The sequence below is a fragment of the Peromyscus californicus genome, unplaced genomic scaffold (assembly GCF_007827085.1).
Source record: "Peromyscus californicus insignis strain IS unplaced genomic scaffold, ASM782708v3 Scaffold_20__1_contigs__length_68692818, whole genome shotgun sequence".
NCBI classification, from domain to species: Eukaryota; Metazoa; Chordata; class Mammalia; order Rodentia; family Cricetidae; genus Peromyscus; species Peromyscus californicus.
Window position 1 is genome coordinate 37,193,430 of NW_026294503.1, and position 23,660 is coordinate 37,217,089.

The following is a 23,660-nucleotide window of genomic DNA, read 5'->3' on the forward strand; positions in this document are numbered from 1 at the left end:
GTACAGTGAGATCCAGTTCTGCTGCTCACCAGCTATGAGATATGGGACCATGAAGTCCCTGGGAGCGTCTGTTGGCATCTGTAAAGGGGGCATTACTCTGACTCGAGGGTGAGAAGTATGAGATGTCACATTCCCCTATCTCCCTCGCACAGTCCCTTCTCGTGCCTGGGCCCTCGGCCACCCCTGAGCAATGTGAGCTCCTCAACTACTGCCCAAGTGAAGCCTTCAACAACAGAATGTCTTTCTGTAGTCTACATTGCTCTTACCTTCTCCCCACGCTCCCCGTCTTTCCCAGGGGCACCTCTGATGCCGGGGGGACCCTGAAAAAAAGGAGGGTTGTTCACATGGTCAGTTTTTGAAGGACATTAGCCCCCATGGGTATGTCCCCAGGCTTCCTTTCTCTTCTTCTCACATGTTTCCCATCCTGTCTTAAACTCACTAATGCCCATCTCTTGGCCATGGGGGTTGTACATCAAAACTTTGAGAATAGATATGGTCTGCCCAATGCTTGCCCCTCATACCCTTAGTCGTAGAGTAGACAGACCAGGTGAGGGCAGATACCAAAAAGGTTTCAGTACAACCCAAAACGTGACTTGGTGTCAGAGACCTACCCTTCCAGTATCTGTGAGGTTCTCCCCAACACCTCAAGGGTAAACATTCTGTGGACATACCAGGGTGGGCATACGGTCATGAGAAAGAAAACAGCCAGCCAGTCATTGAGCAACTGGAGCTCAGCCCTGCTGAGGACTCTGGAGCCCACCTAGGACACCCTGTAGAGCAACTCACCTTAGGGCAAAGTACGAGGCTACTGGGGGTAGGGAGATGGGTCAGTGGTTAAGAGCTTCGCTTTCTCTACCAGAGGACCTGGGTTCAAATCCCAACACCTGAACAGTAGCTCACAACTACACATTCTACTTCCAGGATACCTGAAGCCCTTTTCTGGCCTCCATAACCACCAGTGCACAGTGGTACACAGTGTGTTGAAGGCAAACACCTAAACACACACAAAGTATATTTTTTATATATTTAAAGAGGTGGCTGTTTCTTCTCCCACCACCCTGCAGCTACTTCAGGTATCAATTCTGCCCCTTTCCTGTGGATGACTGGATACAATGCTCTTCAAAAGCCGGGGGCGGGGATGGGCAAAGGAAAAAGGGTTGGCTGATGTTGACTGTGTATGCATGTGGGAAAGGAAAGACTATACAGGAAAGAGCCAATCCAACCACTTCCACCATGACTCAGTCTCCTCCTGCCTCCATTTCCTTCTGTATAAAACGGCGTCAAGGATGGTATCCACCCAACAGGCTTGCTATGTGGATGAAATAAACTAACATACTAAGCATTAAGACTCTAAATACCATGCAACTGTCCTCTGAGTCACAGCTACCTGGGAAGGCTTAGAGAGCAAGCCTGGCCTACTCTATTGCAGAGGACAAAGTCTCTGTAGCCTGTGACCAGATGCCACTGTGTATTTTACTGAAAATCCTGAAAGGCTAAATCAATGCTTACGTTGAATCATAAAACTAGCCCATTAAGAGACATCTTGGAGCTCCATCCAGGAGAGGGAGGGGAGGAATCTCAGCAGCTGATGTGGGACCTAAAAGATAAGCTGGCCTAACCCTATCTCATTTCTTCAGATGAAAGATTTTAGGAACGGCTGACCAAGGTCTTAATACCAGTTTTGGGGAAAGCTGGGTTAGAACCTGGGTCTCTAACAGTCACTGGGACCTCTGACTTCTTTGGGGTCACTTATTTCTTGATGTTGATTCCAACATCAGTGAAATGTCCAACATCAGCCCCTCTGTCATCAGTCCAAGTCCATCTATCACCTATGGAGCTGGAGTGCTACCTAGAACCTTGGGTTGGTAATGTTCTGGGTTGCCCTCATTAGTGCCCTGATGTACCCTCCTGTGGGGCAATCCTGCCCACACCTCTGTGTGGATGGGAAGGAGGATAAGGTAGTGAACCATGACAGACACTGCAGGTTCACGACCCACACTGACACTCTTGCTCTCTTCATAACACTCACCAGACTTCCTGGAGGGCCACTGAGACCGGGAGGTCCTGCAGGTCCTGGAGCACCCTAATCAGAGATGGAGCAATTGAAAAAAGCCAAATGTATTGGCTACAAACAACTGACCCCAGCCAGACTCCCCATACATGTCTCGTATGACTCAATTCACCTTGAATTGCCGGAACCACCTTCAAACTGACACTCATAGATGTTACAACCTACCCCTCACTGAGACTATAGTATCCCCACCATCCAGACCCAAGTGAATGGGCTTGGAGGTGGAGTGAACAAGAGACAGGGAGACTCTTATAGCTCCTCAAGGCCAGGTTATGATGGGGGCGTCGCTGAGGAGCAGGGTAGTGTAGATGGCAGGAGTAAGGCAGAGAAGAAAGCCATCCAGCATGCTTAAGACGTTTAGGTGACCATCACCCTTGATCCTATGCATAGGGAATTGTTATGAGTTGAGTTATGAAGAAAAGGCCCCTGGCACATTGAGGTGTTAAAGGACATTGGGCAAACCTTGCAGGACACAAATGATAAACGATAGGGTTGAGCAGTGGCTGACCATGAGGTGGACAGAAAGGGACTTTGGGAGGGTATGTAGAGAGGGCTTGTGATGAGCTACTGGGTCGCAGGTGATCACGGGTCTCTATGAGTCTGAGAAGGCTGCTTCAAGATAGCACCATGCTGAAGATGCTGGCACCATTCCCAGAGCGAGAGCATCTGGGGAGGGAGTGGAGGAGGGGGAGTGCGAATGCATGTGTGTGAGCCTGTTTGCACATTACATGTGCGTGCTTGACTGGATGATGGGAGACTGGTTCCTGAAGTGGACTTTAATTAGAACTTGACGACTGGGTCGTGACTCTGAGAGGGGGTGTGGCTGAGTTCATTTCGGAGGGTCAGTGCCACAGAATGGGAACTAAGGGATACTCAAAGTACTAGAGACTGCTTAGGTTCTCGGTGTTATCTACTATCACAGGCCCTGTGTGTCGGTCAGAAATCACAGGGCACACTCCTAGCCTCCTTACCGAAACTGCTTCCATTCTACCCAGGCTGAGCACAGGGCAGGCTGCCTTTGCTACAGGAAACACCCGTATCTGTGCCTTCTGTGTCATCCACAATAGCCACCATTCATGGCTGACCCCATCTCCTCTAAGCCATAGTCACAGATGACCTGATCATATAACAGTGTTCTGGCCAGTACATTTGGTCTCTGAGGTCCCAGATTGGACACTGGATTCTCCTTTTGCTAACTGGCTACCACTCCTGGGAGGCCAGTCAGGTGTCTGCAGGGAAGAGTGCATCTGTAGGATGCCTTGACTGCTGCTTTGTGTTTGAGGGTCTGTGTGTGTGTGTGTGTGTGTGTGTGTGTGTGTGTGTGAGAGAGAGAGAGAGAGAGAGAGAGAGAGAGAGAGAGAGAGAGGGGAGGGAGAAACATGAAGACAGGCATAGAGAAAACAGAGACAGAGAGGACAGAGAGAGCGGTACAGAGACACACAGAAAGAGAGAGAAATAGAAAGACACTTAAAAATAAAGATTTTTATCCTTAGAATGTGTATACATGGCTCTGAACCCTGTGAATTCTCAGAATGGCAAACATCTGGGAATGATCCTCTTTGTGCATAAAGGTCCTTTGAGTGTCCTCTATGTGCACCGAAGATTTCTCTCACTAGTGGACATGCAGATACAGCATGGGCTTGCACTGGGATTGTGCCTCTGTAGCACCCATATATGTACAGGAGGAAATGTGTCTCAGAGCTGGACATGTGGACAATGTCCAGACCTGATAAGAACACTGTGCATATCAGAACAGCTCCTATTTTGCTTCAGGTTCAAACGCCACTCCGCCCAGGTCTGGACAGCCCCACAAGTATGAATTTTCTTTCTTAGCTACATCCCAGTTATCCAGAACTATGAGCCAGGGAAAAGATGCTCATCTGCCCCCCTTCTAGGAAGTTCTCAGAAGTAGGGCAGGGCAGAAGAACTCACAGGGTTTCCAGCTGCTCCAGGAGCTCCATGTGCACCATCATGTCCCTTGGCGCCCTGTGCAGGAAAAATAAAAAAGGAGCTGGGTCAGAGGCCTGCCATCTTGTGTAGTGCTCGCCTGCTGTCCAAAACAAAGATAGAATAGAAAAGAGGTTCTATCAGGTGCAGAAAAGCCACCATTCCCTGGCCCAGCACACCCCCATCACTTGCCCTAAAATCATCTATTTATCATCATTGACCCATTATGTAAATGAGATACACAGAGTTAGAGAGCTGTGACCTCGGGGGTTTTAAACAACTAATAGGTTCTTCCAAACCATATAGGGTCCCTTCCCCCATCCCCAAAATAACTGAACAATTGTCAGGAAACATCCTCTCAGCCCAAACCGTACCAGAAAAATAAAATAATTGCTAATATGTCTCGAGCATCTTATAAACCTGCTTGCCCATCAATGGCTGGGGAGGAGAAGCCCTGCATCTGAAAATGCACAGGATATCGAGAGAAACCCCGCTTCCTGGGCAACCTGTCTCCAGAACACTCTGAGTCTAAGGGAGCTCTCCTCAGCCACAGCTGACTTTTAGTGGAAGGGCAGGGACAACTAGCATCCCAGCACCTGGTCCAGGTAGTTGCTTTGGGGTGGGGGGCAACTTTGCAAGATGCTGAGACCCTTAGTTCTGGGGATTGCCACAACCCATGTCTCCAATACCCCCACACACACCCTAGTAAGAATTCACAAAATGTCAAGTTAGAAGACTGGCAAGTAAGGCAGGAAGGAATACATGACCAGGGGCAGCATGGGCCAGGAACTAAGAGGTGGACAAAGAGCTCTCTTACCGGAGGTCCAGTGGGTCCTCGAGGGCCCAATTCTCCAGGATGACCCTGGGGTCCCTGCAATGAAAGAAAACCATGCTGGTGAACTAGCTCAGCACCTTCATTCTGAGAAGATTGGGCTGTGTGGGGGGATGTGCAATGGCTGTAATCTGAAATCCACAGAAGCCCTAACACCGAAGTTCTGAGGACTAAAATGGGATATATTCAGTTTACTAATCCTCCAGTGTGTAGTGTGGCCAGTGGGGTTCAGACCAAGAATCAGCTAGGCCTGGACTCCTGGTCTTCAGGGAACTTGGGGAATGGTAAGCAGTATCTGGGGTGTAGATACTCACCAGAGCACCAGGGTCACCAGGGTCACCCTTTTCTCCTTTCGGCCCTTGCTCTCCCTGTGGGTTAGAAGCACATGGTACAGGTGACTTGAGAATGACCCCATCTAATGCTTCTAGCACATTGCTCCACCCCTCAGCATTGACACCAGGATCCCTTCCATGGTAACCACATCCAAAGATGTTCCTGTTGGCTGGGTTTGGTGCTCTTCCCTCTCCTTCCTGTGCCTGAGAGTGATCCTAACTTATTGTACAGAAGAGCTCATCCATGAAAGCAGTGCATAGTGAGGTCTTTCAAAGTCAATCTCTTCCTTGAGGGAGACGTGGAGAGATATTTGCTGAGCAGATTCAGCTCTTGACAAACAGGAAAAGGGAGGAAGCCTTTGCCTCAAAATGCAGAAATTTTTCTATAGATGTAATTTCCTTGCTTTGATTCTAAGAGAGGCTACTGACTTCCTCAAAAGCACACACTCTGAAAGACGGGCACCCCACAGAGACACAAAGTGGGGGACAGGCAGCACATTCTTCCACCTGTCTCCTTAGTTGCCCTTCCAGTGAAATATTCTAGACATTGTCTCTATGGAGCATCTATAGACTAGCTTTAATTCCCCAGGCTCGGGTGCATCCAACGGGGGGAAATGGGAGGGTTCAGAAGCAGGCATTCAATTAACAGATGGCAGAAGTGTGCAGGGAGGGAGGTGGTGAGGTGGGCAGCCTGCCTGTATATGGGAGATGAGCCTTGAAACACCAAGACAGATGAAGACATCACTAAAGGCAGCTGCTGTGGCTGACAGACATTTCCTGACAACCCCTAAAATCCAGGTGGCATGGAGATGGGCCCCCTGCACTTCCTTCCCCGTCTCAAGTTCAAAGCTTAATGTCCTTCCTTATCCTTCAAAAACTTCAGCATCGGACTCAGTGTCCCCCGGCTCCATGCCTTTCTATCATATACAACATCTTTGTCTTTGAAGTTGCATCGACTCACTGAAGAAATGAGACTGAGTGTCTTTCTACTCCACCCTCTCAGCTGTCCCGTGTTGTGAAACACAGAACATACCATGAGAGAAGAACCACAAAAGAAGGAGAGGAGCCAGGCATGGTGGCCTTTCATCCAAGCACTCAGGAGGCAGAGGCAGGAGGATCTCTCCATTTGAAGCCACCCTGGTCTCCACAGTGAGTTACAGATCAACCAAGGTTACAAGGTGAGACCCTGTATTAAAAAGAGGAGGGTGGTATGGGGTGGTGGGGTGGTGATAGTGATGATGGTGGTGGTGGTGGTGGTGGTGGTGGTGGTGGTGGTGGTGGTGGTGGTGGTGGTAGTGTCATCAAAATAACATTTCCTGGCCTCAGTATTACCAGTAGCATAAAGAGATTCTGAAAATAGTTATTTTTCAGAGGACTTCATGGAAGGAGGAGGAAACGGACCTTCAGTCTGCAGGCTGTGGAGCTGATTTCCACCTTTCTGTTGAGTGTCTCAGTATCTGCAGGAAGCCACTGAAACGAAGACTCCCCAAGCAGCCTGAATGGAATATTCTGGAAATTGTCTCTATGGAGCAACCCAAACTCAGGGGATTGAGGGTTTGAAGTGTTCCCATCACTGATCTCTTCACTGCCAACATTGACAGAGAACGTTCTGGCAGCTCAGGTATCCTTCACTTCAAAGCAATCAGCAGTTCTGGCCACAGCAAAAATAAATTCTACGCAGAGAGTATGGCCTTTGCTCCTGACCACTGAGCTATGTCCCTAGAATGTCTACCTGCCACGAGAACCAGGTTCTTGTAATAATGTATCCCTACGTTTGCTGGAACAAGCTCTAGAAACCCTGATGCTGCCTACCCAGCATGAAGGGCTGAGAATTGAATCCAGAAAACTCCAACTGCCATGGTCACACCCCACCCCACCCCCGCCCCACAGCATCAGCAGATGTGCTGAGGCACCAGGCTGCATCCAGGGCTCACTGGTACTTACTGGCGTTCTCGGGTGCGGTGTGAACATTGATGGCTGAAAAGGAAACCACACAGGTTAGAAAGTTCAGGATCTAAAGTGCCTTCCATTTCATTTTTAAAATCCTGCTGCCTCTAAGAGATTTACTGAGCCAAAGAGCACAGCCTTGAAGTGCCTTTTTTATATCTGTCTTTTCTGGGAGGAGGGGTGTTAGTATTTTTTATACATTCTTCAAAATATGAATCTATGTGTGCCATGTATCTTGATCACATCCATTCCCCACTCCCTCCCTCCAAATATCCCCAAATGCTCCCATCGTATGTCCCTCCCTCCCAGTTCCATGCCCCTCTTTCTTTAATGGCCTACTGAGTATTAGTGCTGCCCATATGTACATGGTATGGAGTTGTCCACTAGGGTATGGGCAACCTACTTGATGTTTTATGTACAATATATCATCAGCAAATATGGATAATTTGACTGCTTTTCCTATTTGTACACCTTAATTTCCTTCCTCTAGGAGCCTATATGTTCTCTGTGAGGCCTGAGACCTGCCAGTGGTTGGTCCAGAGCCAAAGCCTGAGCGACAAAATGAGTAGGCTGAGGAAACGAAGATCTACCACAAAAGATAAAACGTAGCTTCCTCTCTTTCCCTTCAAGTCTCCAATTCCAGACTCCTCCCAGCTCAACCAATGTTTTGTTTCACACATTAGAGCCCACGTGAATGTTTACAAGCAACTATGAAGATGTGGAAAGACAGAATTTTATGCAAGAAGTATATGAATAGTAAACCTGAGTACATTATTGATAATAGATCACATGGACCAAGGGATGATCACCGGCCGGTGACAGGTGGTGATCTGCCTCCGCCATGCTTTAAGGACAGAGACATGAGCTTCCTGGAGGCATGTGAGGAAGAAGACCATGTAGTGTCAGAAACTGATATCCATGCAGAGGATGGATGCGTTTGCTCTCAATCCTTCAACAACCAATGATTCACAAACTGGTTTTTCCTGCTTAAGCTTGTTCAATTTAGTGTGTTTATCCATAAAATTTCAAGACCGCAGAGTGTGTGTATGTGTGCATGGGTGAGCATGAGTGTATTTGTATGCATGTGTGTGCATGGATGTGTGTGTGTGTGTGTGTGTGTGTGTGTGTGTGTGTGTGTGTGTTTATATGTCTACGGGGTTGTGTAAGTGTGTGTATGCGAGGATATGTGTGCCTATGTGCATGTTGTATAAAATTGGGTTTTGTCATATGGGTATTCCAGGACTCACTTAATCCTAAATTATAGTCATGTAGATATTTTGTAATTTGTCATCATTATAAGCAACACTACAATGTACACAAAGTTTTTAGATAAATGTAGCCATCCTGGCAGGAGAAAATATATTCTAAAGAAAGACACTGGTACCCATCCTATGAACAAACCCCTCAAGAAATTTAATTTTCCCCAGGACACTGGTACTGGTAGAAGGACAAGGCTAAAACCTGGTTCCAGCCAGAGGGGAAATCTGCCTCCAGGCCTGCCAGGACTTGCAAGTGGGGCCACATGCAATGTCTCTGTCAACTGCCCAAACAGAATCACAAAAAGCAGAAGAAATACTGAAATAAAACATAATTCCAAAACCAGGCCCATTGCAGAATTCTTGGGAAGCAAGTAACTGATAACAAAAGTGGCCATCTTATATTTATTAGTATAAACTAAAGATGCCAGATAAAAGCTACATCTATGCTAAATATGCTACCAGGTTCTGATCACTCCTTTGTGATCATGGGAAGGTGAAATGTTGCCAATACAGAACCATATTATCTTTTGCTATCTTCCCTCCCTTCACAGTCATTCATGTTCACTGCTGTACCTGACCTAAAACTCTACCCACTATTATGCAAAAATCTATTGGAATATATTAACAGACCACCAAGTGAAAAGCTAAGAATGTCATCAGATAGCCTTGAAAATCCTTAGACACTGAAAATGTCTGTGGAAGGTGGGAAAGGAATCCTAGGTTATGATACTGTGGTCCCACCCTGAGCAAATGGCTTCTTGTCTCCAAATCTCAGCTTCCCTGTACGTATGGATGGATATGTACTCTCAGTGTCTATGATATATTCTGATGAATATTAATTGTGCTTTTGTTGAATAAAGTGAATAAAACACAGAAGAGCTTCCTAGCTAATGGTGAACTTATCAGAGCATATTAATAACTAAGTGGTGAGGGGTGTGCGTGTTGTGTGTGCATGCACACATGCACGAGTATGGGTGTAGAGGGAATCCCAGTGCCTTGGGAATTCAGAAGAGGGTATAAGATTAGAGTCAGAGTAACTTACACTTCCAGGTAAGCCAGGGGGCCCTGCTGGACCAGCCTCACCCTAGAAGAAATGAAAAAAAACATGATCTTAATCCTGTCAATTCTGCTTATTCCAGGAAAGGTCTATAATAACACATCCCCCCAGAAAACAACCATTCTCCCTGCACAGACTTTAGGGCCTGGGGGGATAGGCACAGATACACTCTAAATTATAAAATATCTCAGACATGTATTTTAAAGTATCTAGACTGACCTGTATATCTACAGGTTAACTGAGTACCATGTATCACTCAAGAATTTTGAAATAATAGTGAGGATACTGAATTTGTTTCTACTGCTGCCATCAAAGCCAGTGCTTGACCTGTTATAGCGAATGCTCCCACACATGTGCTTTAGCTCAGTGGCCACACTGAGGTCTAGTCCCCTTGGAGACACCCCAAGAGCTGCCCAAGCCCCTCTGAAGAGGCAGGTTGCTCTCATATGCATATATCCCTATGTATACCAGGGTTGTTACCATAACAGCACAAGTTTGGGAGCTGATTCAGTTGAACTTGAAACCCAATTCTACAATATCCATAAGCACTAAAAAGGTAGGGTTCCTTTGCTTGTTTCTTCTGTTACAAAGCACACTCTAACTTATGGATCTCCTCTTTGTGAACTGATTTATCTCTGTAGGTAGGTCCACAAAGTATTTATATTTTCAGTTTTTCATGTATGCAAAATGATTGGCTTTCTAATGACATTTTCATGTATTTATATAATAAATATATGATGCACTCTGCTCCTGAACCCCATCCTCCTGATGGTCCCCTTCCTTATCCAAATAGCCCACCTTTACTTTAATGTCATATATATTCACCTCATCATACATGTCACCCACATACACATTTTATAAAATCTAGATGCCACATATGAGAGGAAGCATGTGGTATTTGTCTTTCAAGTCCGATTTATTATTGTTAATATGATTTCCTCTGTGTTGTAAAAATAAAGACCCCAAGACCCAAAAGCCTCAGCCCTGCTCCACAAACACAGGCGAGCAGCCAGCCAAGCACCCGGTTTCACACTCAGAACCCAGCTTTTCACTTGGACTGACATGGCAGAAGTTCCAGGAGCACCTCCCCGAGAGTCATGGGATGACTGACTTCTCTGCCTCCTTCCTGACAGGGCAAGTACGGGTTCTAGAGCTCTGGAGACGATCATGCCTACCCTATCATCCTGCCATTAACAAAGCCAGAGGATCTAAACCCAACGCTTCCTTGTGGGGGCTGTGGACAAACACACAAATGGGTGCAAATGGAGATAGAGGCGGGAAGAGGTGTCTAAAGCAGAGGACACACGATGCCTTGCCAGCCGTCCCCTTGCCCATCCCCAGAGCTGTACAGGAAGAACTGTGGCCGGTAGGGTGGGTTGCGGGAGGGAGACTCTCCAACTTTGAGTGAGAGGCTTGACTTCAGAAAAGCCATAGGTCTGAGATGACTTTGACATTGATAGGTCTGGATTCCAATCCTGTTTCTCTGTGTGTTTTCAGCTCTCAGTCGCCCTTGACAAGGAAGAATTACCACCCCCAGTTCCAAGGTGCTAAGTGTAGGGCAAAAGGACCAGGAATAGGAATGTATCAATGGAAGGCAAGGCTGAAGCAGGGACTTGCAAAGCCCAGTCAGAAGGGGGCAGTGTTGCCTTAGTGTCTTATTTTACACTTATTACCCAAATCTCTAGGGAACCTAACATGACCCAGATTCTTTAGCAGCCTACATGCAATTCTGCCAAAACAATTACAGCTTTGTGGTCTCCCTAAACCTCTGTATTCTGGAAAGGAGTATCTCTAATAGAAATTGCATTTCTGAGAATCCAAGTTTGAACGTAAGTTCCTGGAAAGAAGCGGCATCTTTTCCAGAACCTTCCATGGCTGATTAACTGATGAGGACTTCAAATGAGGACTTTGTGAATGCCTCAGTGTTGGAATGTTGCAGGAGCCATCCCTTTCCCACCCGTGTCCGATCTAACAATCCGTGGCTGTCAGGGAAACCTTTTGAAATGTATTAACACACAGCACTAGCTTCCACTAGCCCAAAAGCTAAGCGTGTCATCATGCAACATCTGCGGCCTACAACAGAAGTTTCCCCCACTCTGCTGCAACCCGCTCATCTGATGTTTCCACTGGTGTGTCGGGAAAGCATCTTCACATCTGACCTCCTTTGTTCTGTTTCTACTAAACCTTTGTGAATGCCCTACCTCGTGGGAAACACAGTAATTGGGGTGACCTAAATCTGTGTTCCCAGGTCATGGTTGCTCGTATTTCACGCCAGGACAAACTACCTCTTATTCATTTGAAGTGAGAGCTATTTCTTAGACATTAAGAAATCAGCAGACTTGCAGAGCCTCACCCAGGGCCATGCTGTCAACATGGCCGGAGTCAAGGAATGGGAAAGGCAGAAGGTAAGCTGAAAATGAAGTGTGGAAATGCAATGTCAGAGCAGACACCTTTCTGGGGGGAGGAGACTAGAGACCTCTGAGCATCACTGACCCCTGGACCCAAGAAATCAGCTCCATACGTCATCACTCTGTGAGTCTACTGGGAGGAAGTTGGTCAGATATCAGCGGGATTAGAAGTCAATGTGGATGAATGAACCTCCTTCCCTCAAGACCAGCAGCTTGTGACACCAGGAACTGAATCTGAAGGACTCTGACAACTGGTCAGAGTGGGCTCTGGGTCCTACTCTGGTCCTGGGTGGAGAAATGACATTCTAAACTGCCCCAAAGATCATAAGATCACTATCTAGCCAGAGGCTTTCCGGTGGAGGGGGGGAGGGGAGAATGTCAGTGTTGACAGATCCTTAAGACAGAGTAACAATGCTTCTGTGTGTCAGGGTTACTCAGAAACATGCTTTGAAGCAATACAAATACATCCGGTAAAACTCACTCTCTGTCCTCTCTCTCTTTCCCCTCTCTCCTCTGGAAATCAGCTAGGAAAGTTTGTGATGAGGATGAAAGCAGGCAGCTCCTACCTTTTCACCTTGGGCACCTTTTAGCCCAGGAAGTCCCAGTTCACCTTTTTCTCCCTAAAATAAAAAATACAATTCAGAAGCCTTAGAACCCAAAGCAATGCTAACCACTGCCTGTCTAGGTAAGGGCACTTTGGCCTTGGGCAATAGGGCTGTGAGCTCACACCTGTTCCCCATCCCTCATCACTCCCCTTGCCTCATTGCCACAGTGAAGCCTGACTCCAAGCAGGCTCTTGAAGCAGCTGACTCATGACTTCAGTGTCTCACATCCCTCATTTCCTCTGAAGATGCCCTGCTCTTCCCAGATGTGTCTCCCCAACAGTCCTTTCATCTCTGCTTAAGGGAATCTAGACTGATCTCTGTTCATTTCTCCCCGTTCAACACCGGGAATTATTCTATTCTCCCAGTCATAATCACCACCTCATCCCAAATGTCTTAGACTCCAGAAGAGGCCCTCTCTCCTTGGGCACAATCATAGTCCCCAGTAGCCCTGGTGGGAAGAGGCAGTCACACTTACCTGGTCTCCTTTCTCTCCACGCACTCCTGGGAAGCCCGGAGAACCTGGAAGGCCAACTTCCCCCTATGAGAACAAAACCGGTAGGTACCAGTGGGAGGTTCTCCCTGTGAAAGAGGCCCTGGGTCACATGCTTTACGTCCCCTCATAGATTTCGAGCTTAGTGACATGGAAAGTAGAGCCTTGCACAAAGGGAAATTCTAGAGAATCTGTTTTAGAGTACCCCAAGCTCCTTCCTGCTTGGGTCATTTCCTCTCTCAAGAACCATCATCCTACCTCTCCATCCTTTTAGGACTCAGCCACAATGTCAGCCCTTCCTTCACCATCCTTCATGACATCCCTGGTCCCCTCTTTAGGGTGGCATGTCTCCCTCATTACCCTGTTCAACTGTTCTTGTATCTTCTCAGTTCCTAACTGGGCTCTAATGCTCCAGACAACTACTGAGGCATAGGCCATGCTGAAATCTACTAATCAAACAAATGAAGGCATGCAATAACTGTAATGAACTTTCAAAAGACAAGATTCTTCTTGAAAGTTGAAAATGTTTATCTAAGATATAATGTATAATGATGATTCATTAATTAAAAGAATGAGTTGAACAAATAAAAATATAAGCAAACTAACCTTCTCACCGGGTAGACCTGCAAGGCCCCGCTCCCCGACTTCACCCTGTAGACAGAGTAACAAAGCTCCATCATCTTCTATGCACACCTTCAAACATGGCTGTCATTCCTCATTTAGGCCCACACAACCACAGTATCTGCAAGCCACCCCTTTGGGCTCTCTGAAAAGGAACATTAAGTCCCAGAGACCCTGAAGCATGAGGCTAAAGTATTCATTATTTCTACAGACGGGCATTCCATGCTCCCTCATCCTGCCTTCTGCTTCCCCTCAAACAAACAACCCTTGGCATGTCCGGAGCTCATGTATACTGTGTCTGCTCTTCGTGAACCCAAGCATTTGCAATTCAAAACAACAAGGAGCCCATACCTAGGACTCATGGATCCACCCCAACTCCAGGTCTCAGGGACACATCAGGGAGCCTGAGACCCCACTCTTGGCTCACAAATGAAGGAGAACCTGGGGCAAAATGTATCCCTATGACTCAGGGATCCTGGTTATTGTTCGATCTTTTCATAAAAGCAGGCAGTCCCCCGTGCTCAGAAGCAGGGAAGCGTTGAATTTCTCCCTCTCCCAAATGTGTTGCAATGGGGGAGCATCCTGGGAGACTATGTCTGTTAAGTAACCAGGCTTCTAGGAGAAAGCTCGCCCTGAAGAGGTTCACACCAGTTCTTGTCCCTTGTCAACTTTGTTCTCATCCATGATGTTTCTGCTGTGGTCTGGATACTCTCCCTTAAAAGAGTATGTTAAGACATACTGTTCAGTGAGTTACTATGGGGCGGGGGCCTTTGGGAGGTGATCAGTCATGATGGTAGATTCCTCATGAATGGGATTAGTGCCTTTACAAAAAAAAAAACAAAAAAAAAAAAACAAAAAAAAAAACAAGGCTTTGGTGAACCCACTGGTCTCTTCTGACACAGAGACTGCTATCCTGTTAGTGTCCATCTTATCCTGTACCTCTGGTGCCACCACAGCATCTAGAAATATAAGGATCATCTCCAAAGCAGACAAGTGTCTGGCAGCCTCCAAACCTACCCACACCTGGACCTTGAACTTCCCAGCCTCCAGAACTGTGGGCAATAAATTTCTACTGTTTTTAAGTCACCTAGCCTGCAGCAGCTTGTCACAGCATACCCAAGAATTGAGACCTATCTCCCACTAGCATTGCGCAGGCAGGCTGACATGAGAGAAGGGATCACAAGGGGCTCCATCCCAAGGCTATCAGGTGCTGTGTCAGCAGGCCCTTGCAAGAACAGGTGCGTGGCAGGTTCGTTTCTAACTGTAGGTCTTAAAAATCACCAATTCCTTCAAAGGAAATCTATGCTTAGGATCTGCCACACTATTTAATAAAAAGCCTCAGTATACATATCCATCCATAGGAAATGTGGTTTTCTGATGAGTAGACACATGAAAGATTGAACCAGTTGGTGATGTGGATTTTTCCCGGAGCTGGGCCAAGGCAACTAACTGGTAGTGAAGGCTTATCAGAGAAGGCAGGCAAAGAAAAGACTGTGGGAAAGGAGGAGGGAGATACAGGAGAGAGAAAGGAAGACCAGGAAGGCAGTGGGGATGAGGAAAACCAATGCGTGTTTAGTGCACACATCCGTCTCAGTCTGGAGCTCTGGTTCCATGAAATGATCCAACATACGGAGTTAGCACACTCTGGAACCCTCTATGCATCCTCCAGGACCCATCAACACCCCCACGTTTACAGCACAGCTCGTAAAAACTGCCCTAAACGGAGCTGTGCCAATTTTTTGCCACTCAAGGTTTCAGTTGGATTCAGCTGGGATGGACTCATCTGCTGTGTGAACGGCTTCCTGGGTGCAGCCGAGGAAGAATACGCGACACAGTGTGGCTGGCAACTCGGAACGCCACTCAAGTGCACACTGAATTCGATCAGTGGCCATCCACAAGGTGACCTGATAGGCTTTCCCCTGGCTCAGTCCCTGTCAGTACCAGCTAATTTGGACAGTCCAGGCCACTCTGTACTCTAACTGGCTGAATTATTAAACCCCTCCATATTCCGCATGTGCTTATGTAGGATCCACACTGCTCCTGATTGTGGGCCGGAAGGGGACACTATGGAGCTGGGAGAGAACGAGCCAGTCACTGTGTTTAAACAGCACACACGCTGTGGAGCAGACGGAGGGTGGAGGGGCAGTTCTCCTAACACAGTTCTGGCTGGCTACAATGTCCCTCAGAACGAAAAGTTGGCAATATGTGTAAGTGCACATCAGGGTTCAGGGTATAGCTTCCCCCCTCTTCTGTGTTAACTATTCTGAGTCCTAACTGGGCTGGGATTTTGAGCTGAGAGCTTTGGGAAGCAAGATCCTGCAGCCCACCAGAAAAGTCCACAGTGAGGAACCCAGGCAAGGATTGAAAGCCATTGCCACAAGGCATTGGACTGTCCACTTTCACGGCAGTGTCCTGTCAATCACAGGCTAAGTGGCCTGCTTCCCCAGCCAAGCCTCACGCTGCCCCATCTGCTAGCAGCCCAGTGGGTGAAGAACTTGCAGACTGCCCCAGCTGGACTTCTCTGCCACTGCGTTTATGAATGGGCCCAGACACCAGAGGTCATGGGAGGGAAAACTAAGAGAAGAAAGACAGAAATACTGTGAGGAAGAGAAGGAGGAAGTGAATTGTCCCTGTCTCCTTGCTTATTCCTTAGCCAGACAGACAAGTCAGTGGATGTGATGTCTTTTTCCCAGATCTGCAGCATTCCTTGAGGTCTCCCCTATGCAGCAAGTCTCTAGCAGGACCACTCCATCCCCCAGCACTTTTCCCCAGGAGGTGACCTTGGTTCTGCTGTGTCCAGACTGGGGATCACAAGGAAGCCCCATGGATCTGCCAAGCCAGCTAACTAGCTCTTTGCCAATCGTCTTCATACTTCTATTGAGGCCCCCAGTGACACACCCAGATGAGGAAAGTTACCCATACAGCCACACAACCCCAACTGGAGGCACAGATATAACATGAATGGGAAGAGCCATACCCGACGTCCGGGCATTCCAGGCACGCCGCTCTCCCCAGGGTCCCCTGGTGTTCCCTGTGGGAAGACAATGCAGAGTCAACACAAAAGGGACCTAATGTGGTTGAAGACACCCATTGCTGGATGTGGATGGGTCGGGAACAGGGCCATCTGTGTATTGGCGGTTCTGAACTCTCATTCTTTCTGGCACTCTAAATGCCGGGCACCTCCTATATCCCATACTCCCTAGCTCAGTTACTTAAAACGTTTGAGTGAGTACAAATGGCATTCTTTCCCTTCCGAGAGATTTAGACTACAGAAAGTGTGATGACACCCTTTGATTTGAAAATAGGAAGGACTCAGTTAGCCAGGGAGAGGAGTAAATAATATTTACAGAAATGACCTTAAATGGTGATATCCCAGGGATTCTAAATCAACATACCACAGAGATACTGTACCATTCACAATAGTCAAATTATGGAATTGTTATGACAAGCCCAGGTGCTTGTCAACAGATGAATGGAAAAAGGAAAATGTGAATATATGTATGTGTGTGTGTGTGTCAACTTTATTCAGCCATAAAGAAAAATGAAGTTATGACATTTGCTGAAAATAGATGTAACATCAGATCACCGTATTAAATGAAATAGGCCAGATTAAGAAAGAAAAAAATTGTTTTCTCTCATTTTTGGTTTCTAGACTTTCTAGACACATAGAATCGTGGGTGTGGCTATGGGATGAAAACAGACAAGAGGTTGGAGGAAGGGATGAGAGTAACAAGGAGAAGGGAGAGGGGAGGACTGACCCTGGTCAAAGACCATGGTACACCTGAATAAAAACATCTTTCTGAAACCCATTACTCTGCTCAACAAAGATAAGCAAATAAATGACTGTATATGTGTCCTTATCCACACTTAAACTACATTTGTTATGAGAACAAATCTGAGTCTATTTCAATGAACTTCACCAAAATATTAAAAATTTTCTTCTACAGCTGCCTCTCAAGGGCTGTGGATTAGGCACATCTGACCAGATATAGAGTTACAATTTAAGAATAAAGTTTATGGCCGGGCAGTGGTGGTGCACGCCTTTAATCCCAGCACTCAGGAGGCCAGCCTGGTCTACAGAGCGAGATCCAGGACAGGCACCAAAACTACACAGAGAAACCCTATCTCGAAAAACCAAAAAAAAAAAAAGAAAAAAGGCACACATGCAGACAAAACATAAATGTTTAAATTCTTTTTTAAAAATGAAAGAGTATTCACATGAAGTATTTAAAGTGTAGATTTGATTTCTTACTTCCTAGAATCTAATCTTGACTCTCCCCTCCAAAGGTCTGTTTGAATGATCCCCACTAGAGACTCGTATAAAAAACTGAAGTCTCCCATGGCTGATTTCTCTCCAGAATGACTTTAGTACTTTCAGGGCCTTCCTGGGGTTGCCCTGTTACATCTGACCTTGTAAACCCAGCCATTTCAACTCAGCCTTGGTCCAAAGCCCAGGCGAGCGACTCATTTCAGAGCTCGACTACCAGGAACCTCCTTTGCTCTTTAGTTTTTGATTCTCAAACTAATGCCACCCTGTGAGTACCCACCTTGGAGCCAGGCAGGCCTGGTGGTCCATCCAGCCCATCCTTCCCAGGTGGTCCCTGGAACGAGAGAGGAAAGAAATCACATGAAAACAAAGGCAGGTAGGGAAGACTTGTGGGGGATTACCTAAAACCAGAAGGTGACTCTGCAGCTAGACTAGGGTGCACGGCCCCGGCCACTCTCCAGCTGTCTCTTTTCTCAAGAAGCACCCATCTCTGCCAGCCAGGCTTTCCTCACATTTTGCCAGGACTACACAGTTACCACCTGCTGTGGATGATTGATTGATAAATAAAACGCTGATTGGCCAGTAGTCAGGCAGGAAGTATAGGCGGGACAAAGAGAGAAGAAGTCTGGGAAGTGGAAGGCTGAGAGGAGGAGACGCCAGCCTGCCATCCAGGGAGCAGCATGTAAAGGCAGCAGGTAAAGCCATGGAACACGTAGTGACATATAGATTAACAGAAATGGGCTGAGTTTAAGTGTAAGAGCTAGACAGTGGTAGGCCTGAGCTAATGGCCGAGCAGTTTAATTAATATGAGCTTCTGAGTGATTATTTTATAAGCAGTTGTGGGGTCTGTGGGGCTGGGCAGGACTGGAGAAAACTCCAGCTACAACTACCCTCCGGTCCGTGCCCTGGCTCATTTACTATACATGCAGATAAATGAGGGGGAAGGAAAGGACTCTATTCCTAATCTTGACTTCTAAGAGGCCCTGGAGACAAGGCAGCACCATCCACATTGATCCTGCACTCTGCTCCTGAATTTCATGGTTTCATGTCTCTTTCTTCCCACCAAGATCTTCCCTTCTTCCTGTCCTTCAAAGAAGTCAATCCCAAGCCTCTATCATGGCAGCCTCCATCACAGCTGGCATCCTAGCTGAGGAGTTTCATACTGTATCTTCTGATTTTACTCCACCCCAACCAGAAGATGCTACCCCAGCTGTGGGGGCAGATGAGGAGACAAGGAATCCCAAGGTGGAGTGGCCTCCTTGGAGTCACAGAGGCTCCTGGATATAACTGTGAGTTCGCCCCACTACACTTAAGAAGTGTTATCATTTCCATGCATCTTGAGCACACACACTCCGTCATGAGGACAGATGGGAAATGAGTTCCTTCACAGACCACTACAGGTGCTATTTCTTAGTATCTATTAGTACTATTAAGTCAACTTCTTGTTTGTTTTTGATCTTTGAAAAAAGAGGGGATCTCACCATGTAGCCCTAGCTAGCCTGATACTCATTATGTCATCCAGCCTAGCCTTGAACACACAGCAAACCTCCTATCTCAGACTACTACATGCTGAGATTATAAGTATGCACTACAAGTCTACCTTAAATTTTCATGGCTTTTTTTTAATGATCCTGCTTGCTCTTCTAAATGAGAATGTTCTGCCATCTGATTAAAGAATCCTCTATCTGTGTGTCCGCAGCTTTGGAAGGTGGCAGTAAGCAAAAGGCGAGAGCACCCTGCCCAGAGTAGGTCTGCAGAGTATAACAGCCACAGGAGAAGAGGTCACAAACAGCAATGGAATCATGGTAATGAACCAGAAAGATCAAAGTTCAAAGCCAGAGCTGAGCCACAGCCTCATCTTGATAAAAAACAGTCATATCTTTTCTAAAAATGTTGTCCCCACAGTCCCTTCCTTCTTCTGATGGTCCATGCTGGTCATCTGAACACTTTATTTTCTGTTCTATTCAAGGTAGAGTCTAGCTATGTAGCTCAGGATAACTTAGAACTCAGTGACTCTCCTGTCTCAACCTCTCCGGTCCTGGAATTACGAATGTATCCCATCGTGCCCAGACTGATAAGCACACTTTCAAATCAACTCACTGCCACTTGTATCCTCACTGGTGACACTGCAGTTGACCGTGCTTAAGGAATGTCTCTTGGGACCTATGCATTAACCAGGTGTTCCTGCAGGTCACATTCATTCACGTGAGCATGAATTCGCACTCATCCATTCACACTGGCTTGTGCTTTTTTGGGGAGCAGAGTTTCAGTTGCTGGGGTGGCATCAACCTCTGGTCCTATCTCCCATGTCTTATAGCTATGTCCACAAAGGGCTCTATGACCTACATAGAATGGAGAGAGCTGCTGTGTGATGCATATTCTGCAGCATCCAGAGCCTTCATCCATGCACTGGCCTTTTTACCCAGCAGCTCCACAAGGAGCTTGTGGTAAATAAATCCCTCAAAGTAGGCTCCTCAGGTTTTAGGGCATTGAGTCAGTGCAGTACCTGGATTTGGGGAGAGAGACTGTTCTTAGGCCACTCACCAGTGGGTCTAAAGAGTCTTGCACCCAAGTATCAAGGTAACAACATATCTACCTTTGGCTGCATAGCTATCCTGTAACATTAAAGCCAGCTGATTTCCTAGGGCTTAGAAGAAACTAGAAGGCTCTTAAATTGCCAGGGTCTTTCCCTTGTATAAGTGGGAAACATGGTTAGGAAATACAAGGATGGGGTAGTAACCTTTTGGGTAGCTATTAAGAACAAGTTGCTACATTTTAGTGGAGGGACTTGTGGATGTGTCTTTGGAAATGAGAACAAGGGTAGCCAGGGCTGGTGGGAGGCAGTCCCAGGAGACAGCAGGAGAGAAGGGAGAACCAGCCTGTGCTGCCTCATGCTTCATGCTAAAGGAAGGAGCTTCTGAAGGTGTCACCAGCTCTGGGAGAGAGAGACAGTCCCAGAGCTAGGGACAAATGTCTGCCTATTCCTGACATGGGACAATGAAGGGGACAGGCAGAAGAAGGTAAGCTGAAACAACTCACCATGTGACCAGAGGGCCCAGGTTTTCCCGGGAAGCCCAGCTCTCCAGGTAAACCCTGAAAGGGAAAATATAAAAATTGTTAGTCTATTTGAGTCTAGAGTCTTGTCTTGATGCCATCCCTGGCACAAGATTGGGCCTTGCTGGCCCTAAGGAGAGTACTTCAGGGTGTCTACCACCCTCCCTGCCAGCCATTGTAAACCATAGAATTGGCCTATATTCTCAATTGGTGAGTGACTTCACAGCTTGTCTGCTCTGCAGCTGAGAATACTGCCATGTCCGTCCATGGCCAAATGCTTTTCAGGACTCGCCTCCCTCTGCCCACTGCAGGGTCTACCTTGCCCAGTACCTGCTATGGGGACAGTTTCCCAGCTAGCTCTTAAAGGATGAGAGGGAAGGATGTTAACAACTACTGCCCTTGGTATTCTGTTTTCTGAGGCCAGACCACAAACAGCTATGTACACTTGAATAGCGGTCCAGCATAAGACACCCCCCATGCCATGTCACAGGAAGGTACCAAATGTTAGGTTGGCTTGTATGCCACTTATAACCACTGGATCCACAAGCCTGAGAGGCATCTGCATCCAGGGTCTTCCTGTCTGTGGCTTTATCCTGGACTTGGGCAGAAAAGGGCCTTTCCCGGCCCTTGAAAATGCTATCTATCCAAGGTCCTCTTTGAGAGAAAGTCAAGCCAGGCTTACCGGGGGTCCTCCAGGTCCAGGGAGCCCCGGAACACCGGGTGGTCCAGGCGGGCCCTATATATAGAGAGGGTGTGGTTATAAAAGTACACAGACAAACTACCTGGAACAAACTGCTGTTGGAGAGAGAAAAGGGTGTGCAGTGTGGCAGTGTGGGAGGACTTCAGTTTCATCAGCCTCGCCGAATTCCAAGCAGAAAGAAAAAAGTGATAAAGGGGAAAATGTGAAGCAAAATTTGCAAATTACTAACAAATGTCCTATTTGATGTATTGTGGGGGTATTAGTTTATTGATGCAAAAAATGAGTTGCATTCTTTTATGTTGCATTTGTTTAACTCTGTGAAGCTGTGTTACTTGGCCTGTCGAAAACACCTGAATGGCCAAAAAAAAAGGCTCGGCAGGAGAGAGAAATGGGTGGAGCTGCCAGGCAGAGAGAATAAACAGGAGAAGAAGAAGAGGGAGGAGCAAGAAAAGGAGGAGAGAAGGACACCAGGGGCCAGCCACCCAGTCACACAGCCAGCCACGGCGTAAGAAGGGAAGAAAAACATAGGGAATAAAGAAAGGTAAAAAGCCCAGAGGCAAAACATGGAAGAAGCGAAACAGGTTAATTTAAGTTAGAAAACCTGGCTAGAAACAAGCCAAGCTAAGGCCAGGCATTCGTAAGTAATAATAAGTCTCCATATATTTATTTGGGAGCTGGGTGGCAGACCCCCCAAAAGAGTAAAAAGAACCAACTACATGTACACTGGTTAGTTTGGGGCAATTTAGCACAAACAAGGGTCATCTGGGAAGAGGGGACCTCAACTGAAGAACTGCCTCCCTCAGACTGGTCTGTGGGGGCATTATCTTGATGGCTGATTGATGTGAGGGAGGCCCAGACCACTGTGAGCAATGTCACATATATATAGCAGGTGAGCCTGGGCTATATATGAAAGATAGCTGAGCAAGCCAGTGAAAAGCAAGACTGTAAGTAGCTCCACCGTCTTAGCTTCAGTTCCTGCCTTGAGATTGGGCCTCACTGGCTTTGCTCAATGATGGACTATGACACATAAGGCAAATAAACCCTTTCCTCTACACCTTATTTTTAGCCAGTGTTTTAACACAGCAACAAGAAAACAAACTAGAAGAAGCCTGATTTATGACCTAGTACGCTGTATGGTTAAATTATTGGAACATTTAAGGAGACCACACACATACGTACATGCATACGCAAGACACTCCCAGAGTACTAAGTCTCCAAACACATGCCACAGCTGATGTCAGTGTCAGCATCACAGAACAGACTGTAGGTCTTCAGCCATCGTCTGCTGATTTCCTAACTCCACGGGGACCAGTCTGGCCAGGAGTAGGGATGTGCATGTATGTGTACAGTACACAGAGGTGTATACATCTAGAGATGTGTACAATCCCAATTACCCATTACCCATGCTGATACTATTGGGTCCTGTAAAGGCAGGGAAAATGATAAGTATTATCTGACAAGAAGGCAGAGCTCAGGTGTCCATGATCATGAGGTGGGGAGGGGTGGGGTGTGGAGAGGAACCTGTGAGCAGAGTAGGAGGTAACCTATGGACATGGAAGGCTGAGGCAAGGGGCTCGGAGGAGGCCCCTGAGCCCTGGGACAGGTTAGACACACGACAGCAGGTAGGAGCCAGCTGCATGAAGGCCAGTAGAGTCGGCTTTGTACAATAGCCAACAGCTCCATAAGAGGACAGGGTGTTCCCACAGCAGGCCTTGAGATGCCAGTGTGAAGAGCTGAGATTTTACCTTAGGAGTAACTGGGGGGGGGGGGGGTCTCAAAAGTCATATGTCAGCCACGTGTATTTTTATATTTTCAGATGGCATGTGGAGGCCACCAAGGGCAGAGACATGTGCTGGGTCACAAGTCAGGGGCTAGCGGTCACTATGCAATGATGGGGCCGTGAGAGGGAGTGGGGATCGTTCTGATTATCTGTAGGTTCATGACAGTCCTGCCAAGTGACTGCTTCGCTGAGAACATTCAGGCACATGGCAGATGAAGACTCTGCAGGGGCTCCTGTTCTGGGTTCTGGTGGCGGACCGTCCTTGCTTTTTTTTTTTTTTTTTTTTTTTG

At 47.1% G+C, this 23,660-nt stretch overlaps 1 protein-coding gene across 3 annotated transcripts in view; it reads right to left on the reverse strand.

Annotated features, from left to right (window-relative positions):
* Col22a1 (collagen type XXII alpha 1 chain) overlaps nucleotides 1–23,660 on the reverse strand; it is a 255,332-nt gene that overhangs the window by 104,329 nt on the left and 127,343 nt on the right. For all 3 annotated transcript variants that reach the window (XR_008220523.1, XM_052747950.1, XM_052747949.1), the window contains exons 24-37: nucleotides 21,573–21,626; nucleotides 20,876–20,929; nucleotides 18,117–18,170; nucleotides 16,547–16,600; nucleotides 13,555–13,599; nucleotides 12,934–12,996; nucleotides 12,420–12,473; nucleotides 9,431–9,472; nucleotides 7,127–7,159; nucleotides 5,165–5,218; nucleotides 4,836–4,889; nucleotides 4,004–4,057; nucleotides 2,030–2,083; nucleotides 267–320 (exon numbers count right to left, since the gene is read on the reverse strand). Coding sequence is in view for 2 of the 3 variants with exons in the window: in XM_052747950.1 (XP_052603910.1) it covers nucleotides 267–320; nucleotides 2,030–2,083; nucleotides 4,004–4,057; nucleotides 4,836–4,889; nucleotides 5,165–5,218; nucleotides 7,127–7,159; nucleotides 9,431–9,472; nucleotides 12,420–12,473; nucleotides 12,934–12,996; nucleotides 13,555–13,599; nucleotides 16,547–16,600; nucleotides 18,117–18,170; nucleotides 20,876–20,929; nucleotides 21,573–21,626 (723 nt within the window). In the remaining variant the exon portion in view is untranslated. The remainder of the gene's footprint in view (nucleotides 1–266; nucleotides 321–2,029; nucleotides 2,084–4,003; nucleotides 4,058–4,835; nucleotides 4,890–5,164; nucleotides 5,219–7,126; nucleotides 7,160–9,430; nucleotides 9,473–12,419; nucleotides 12,474–12,933; nucleotides 12,997–13,554; nucleotides 13,600–16,546; nucleotides 16,601–18,116; nucleotides 18,171–20,875; nucleotides 20,930–21,572; nucleotides 21,627–23,660) is intronic.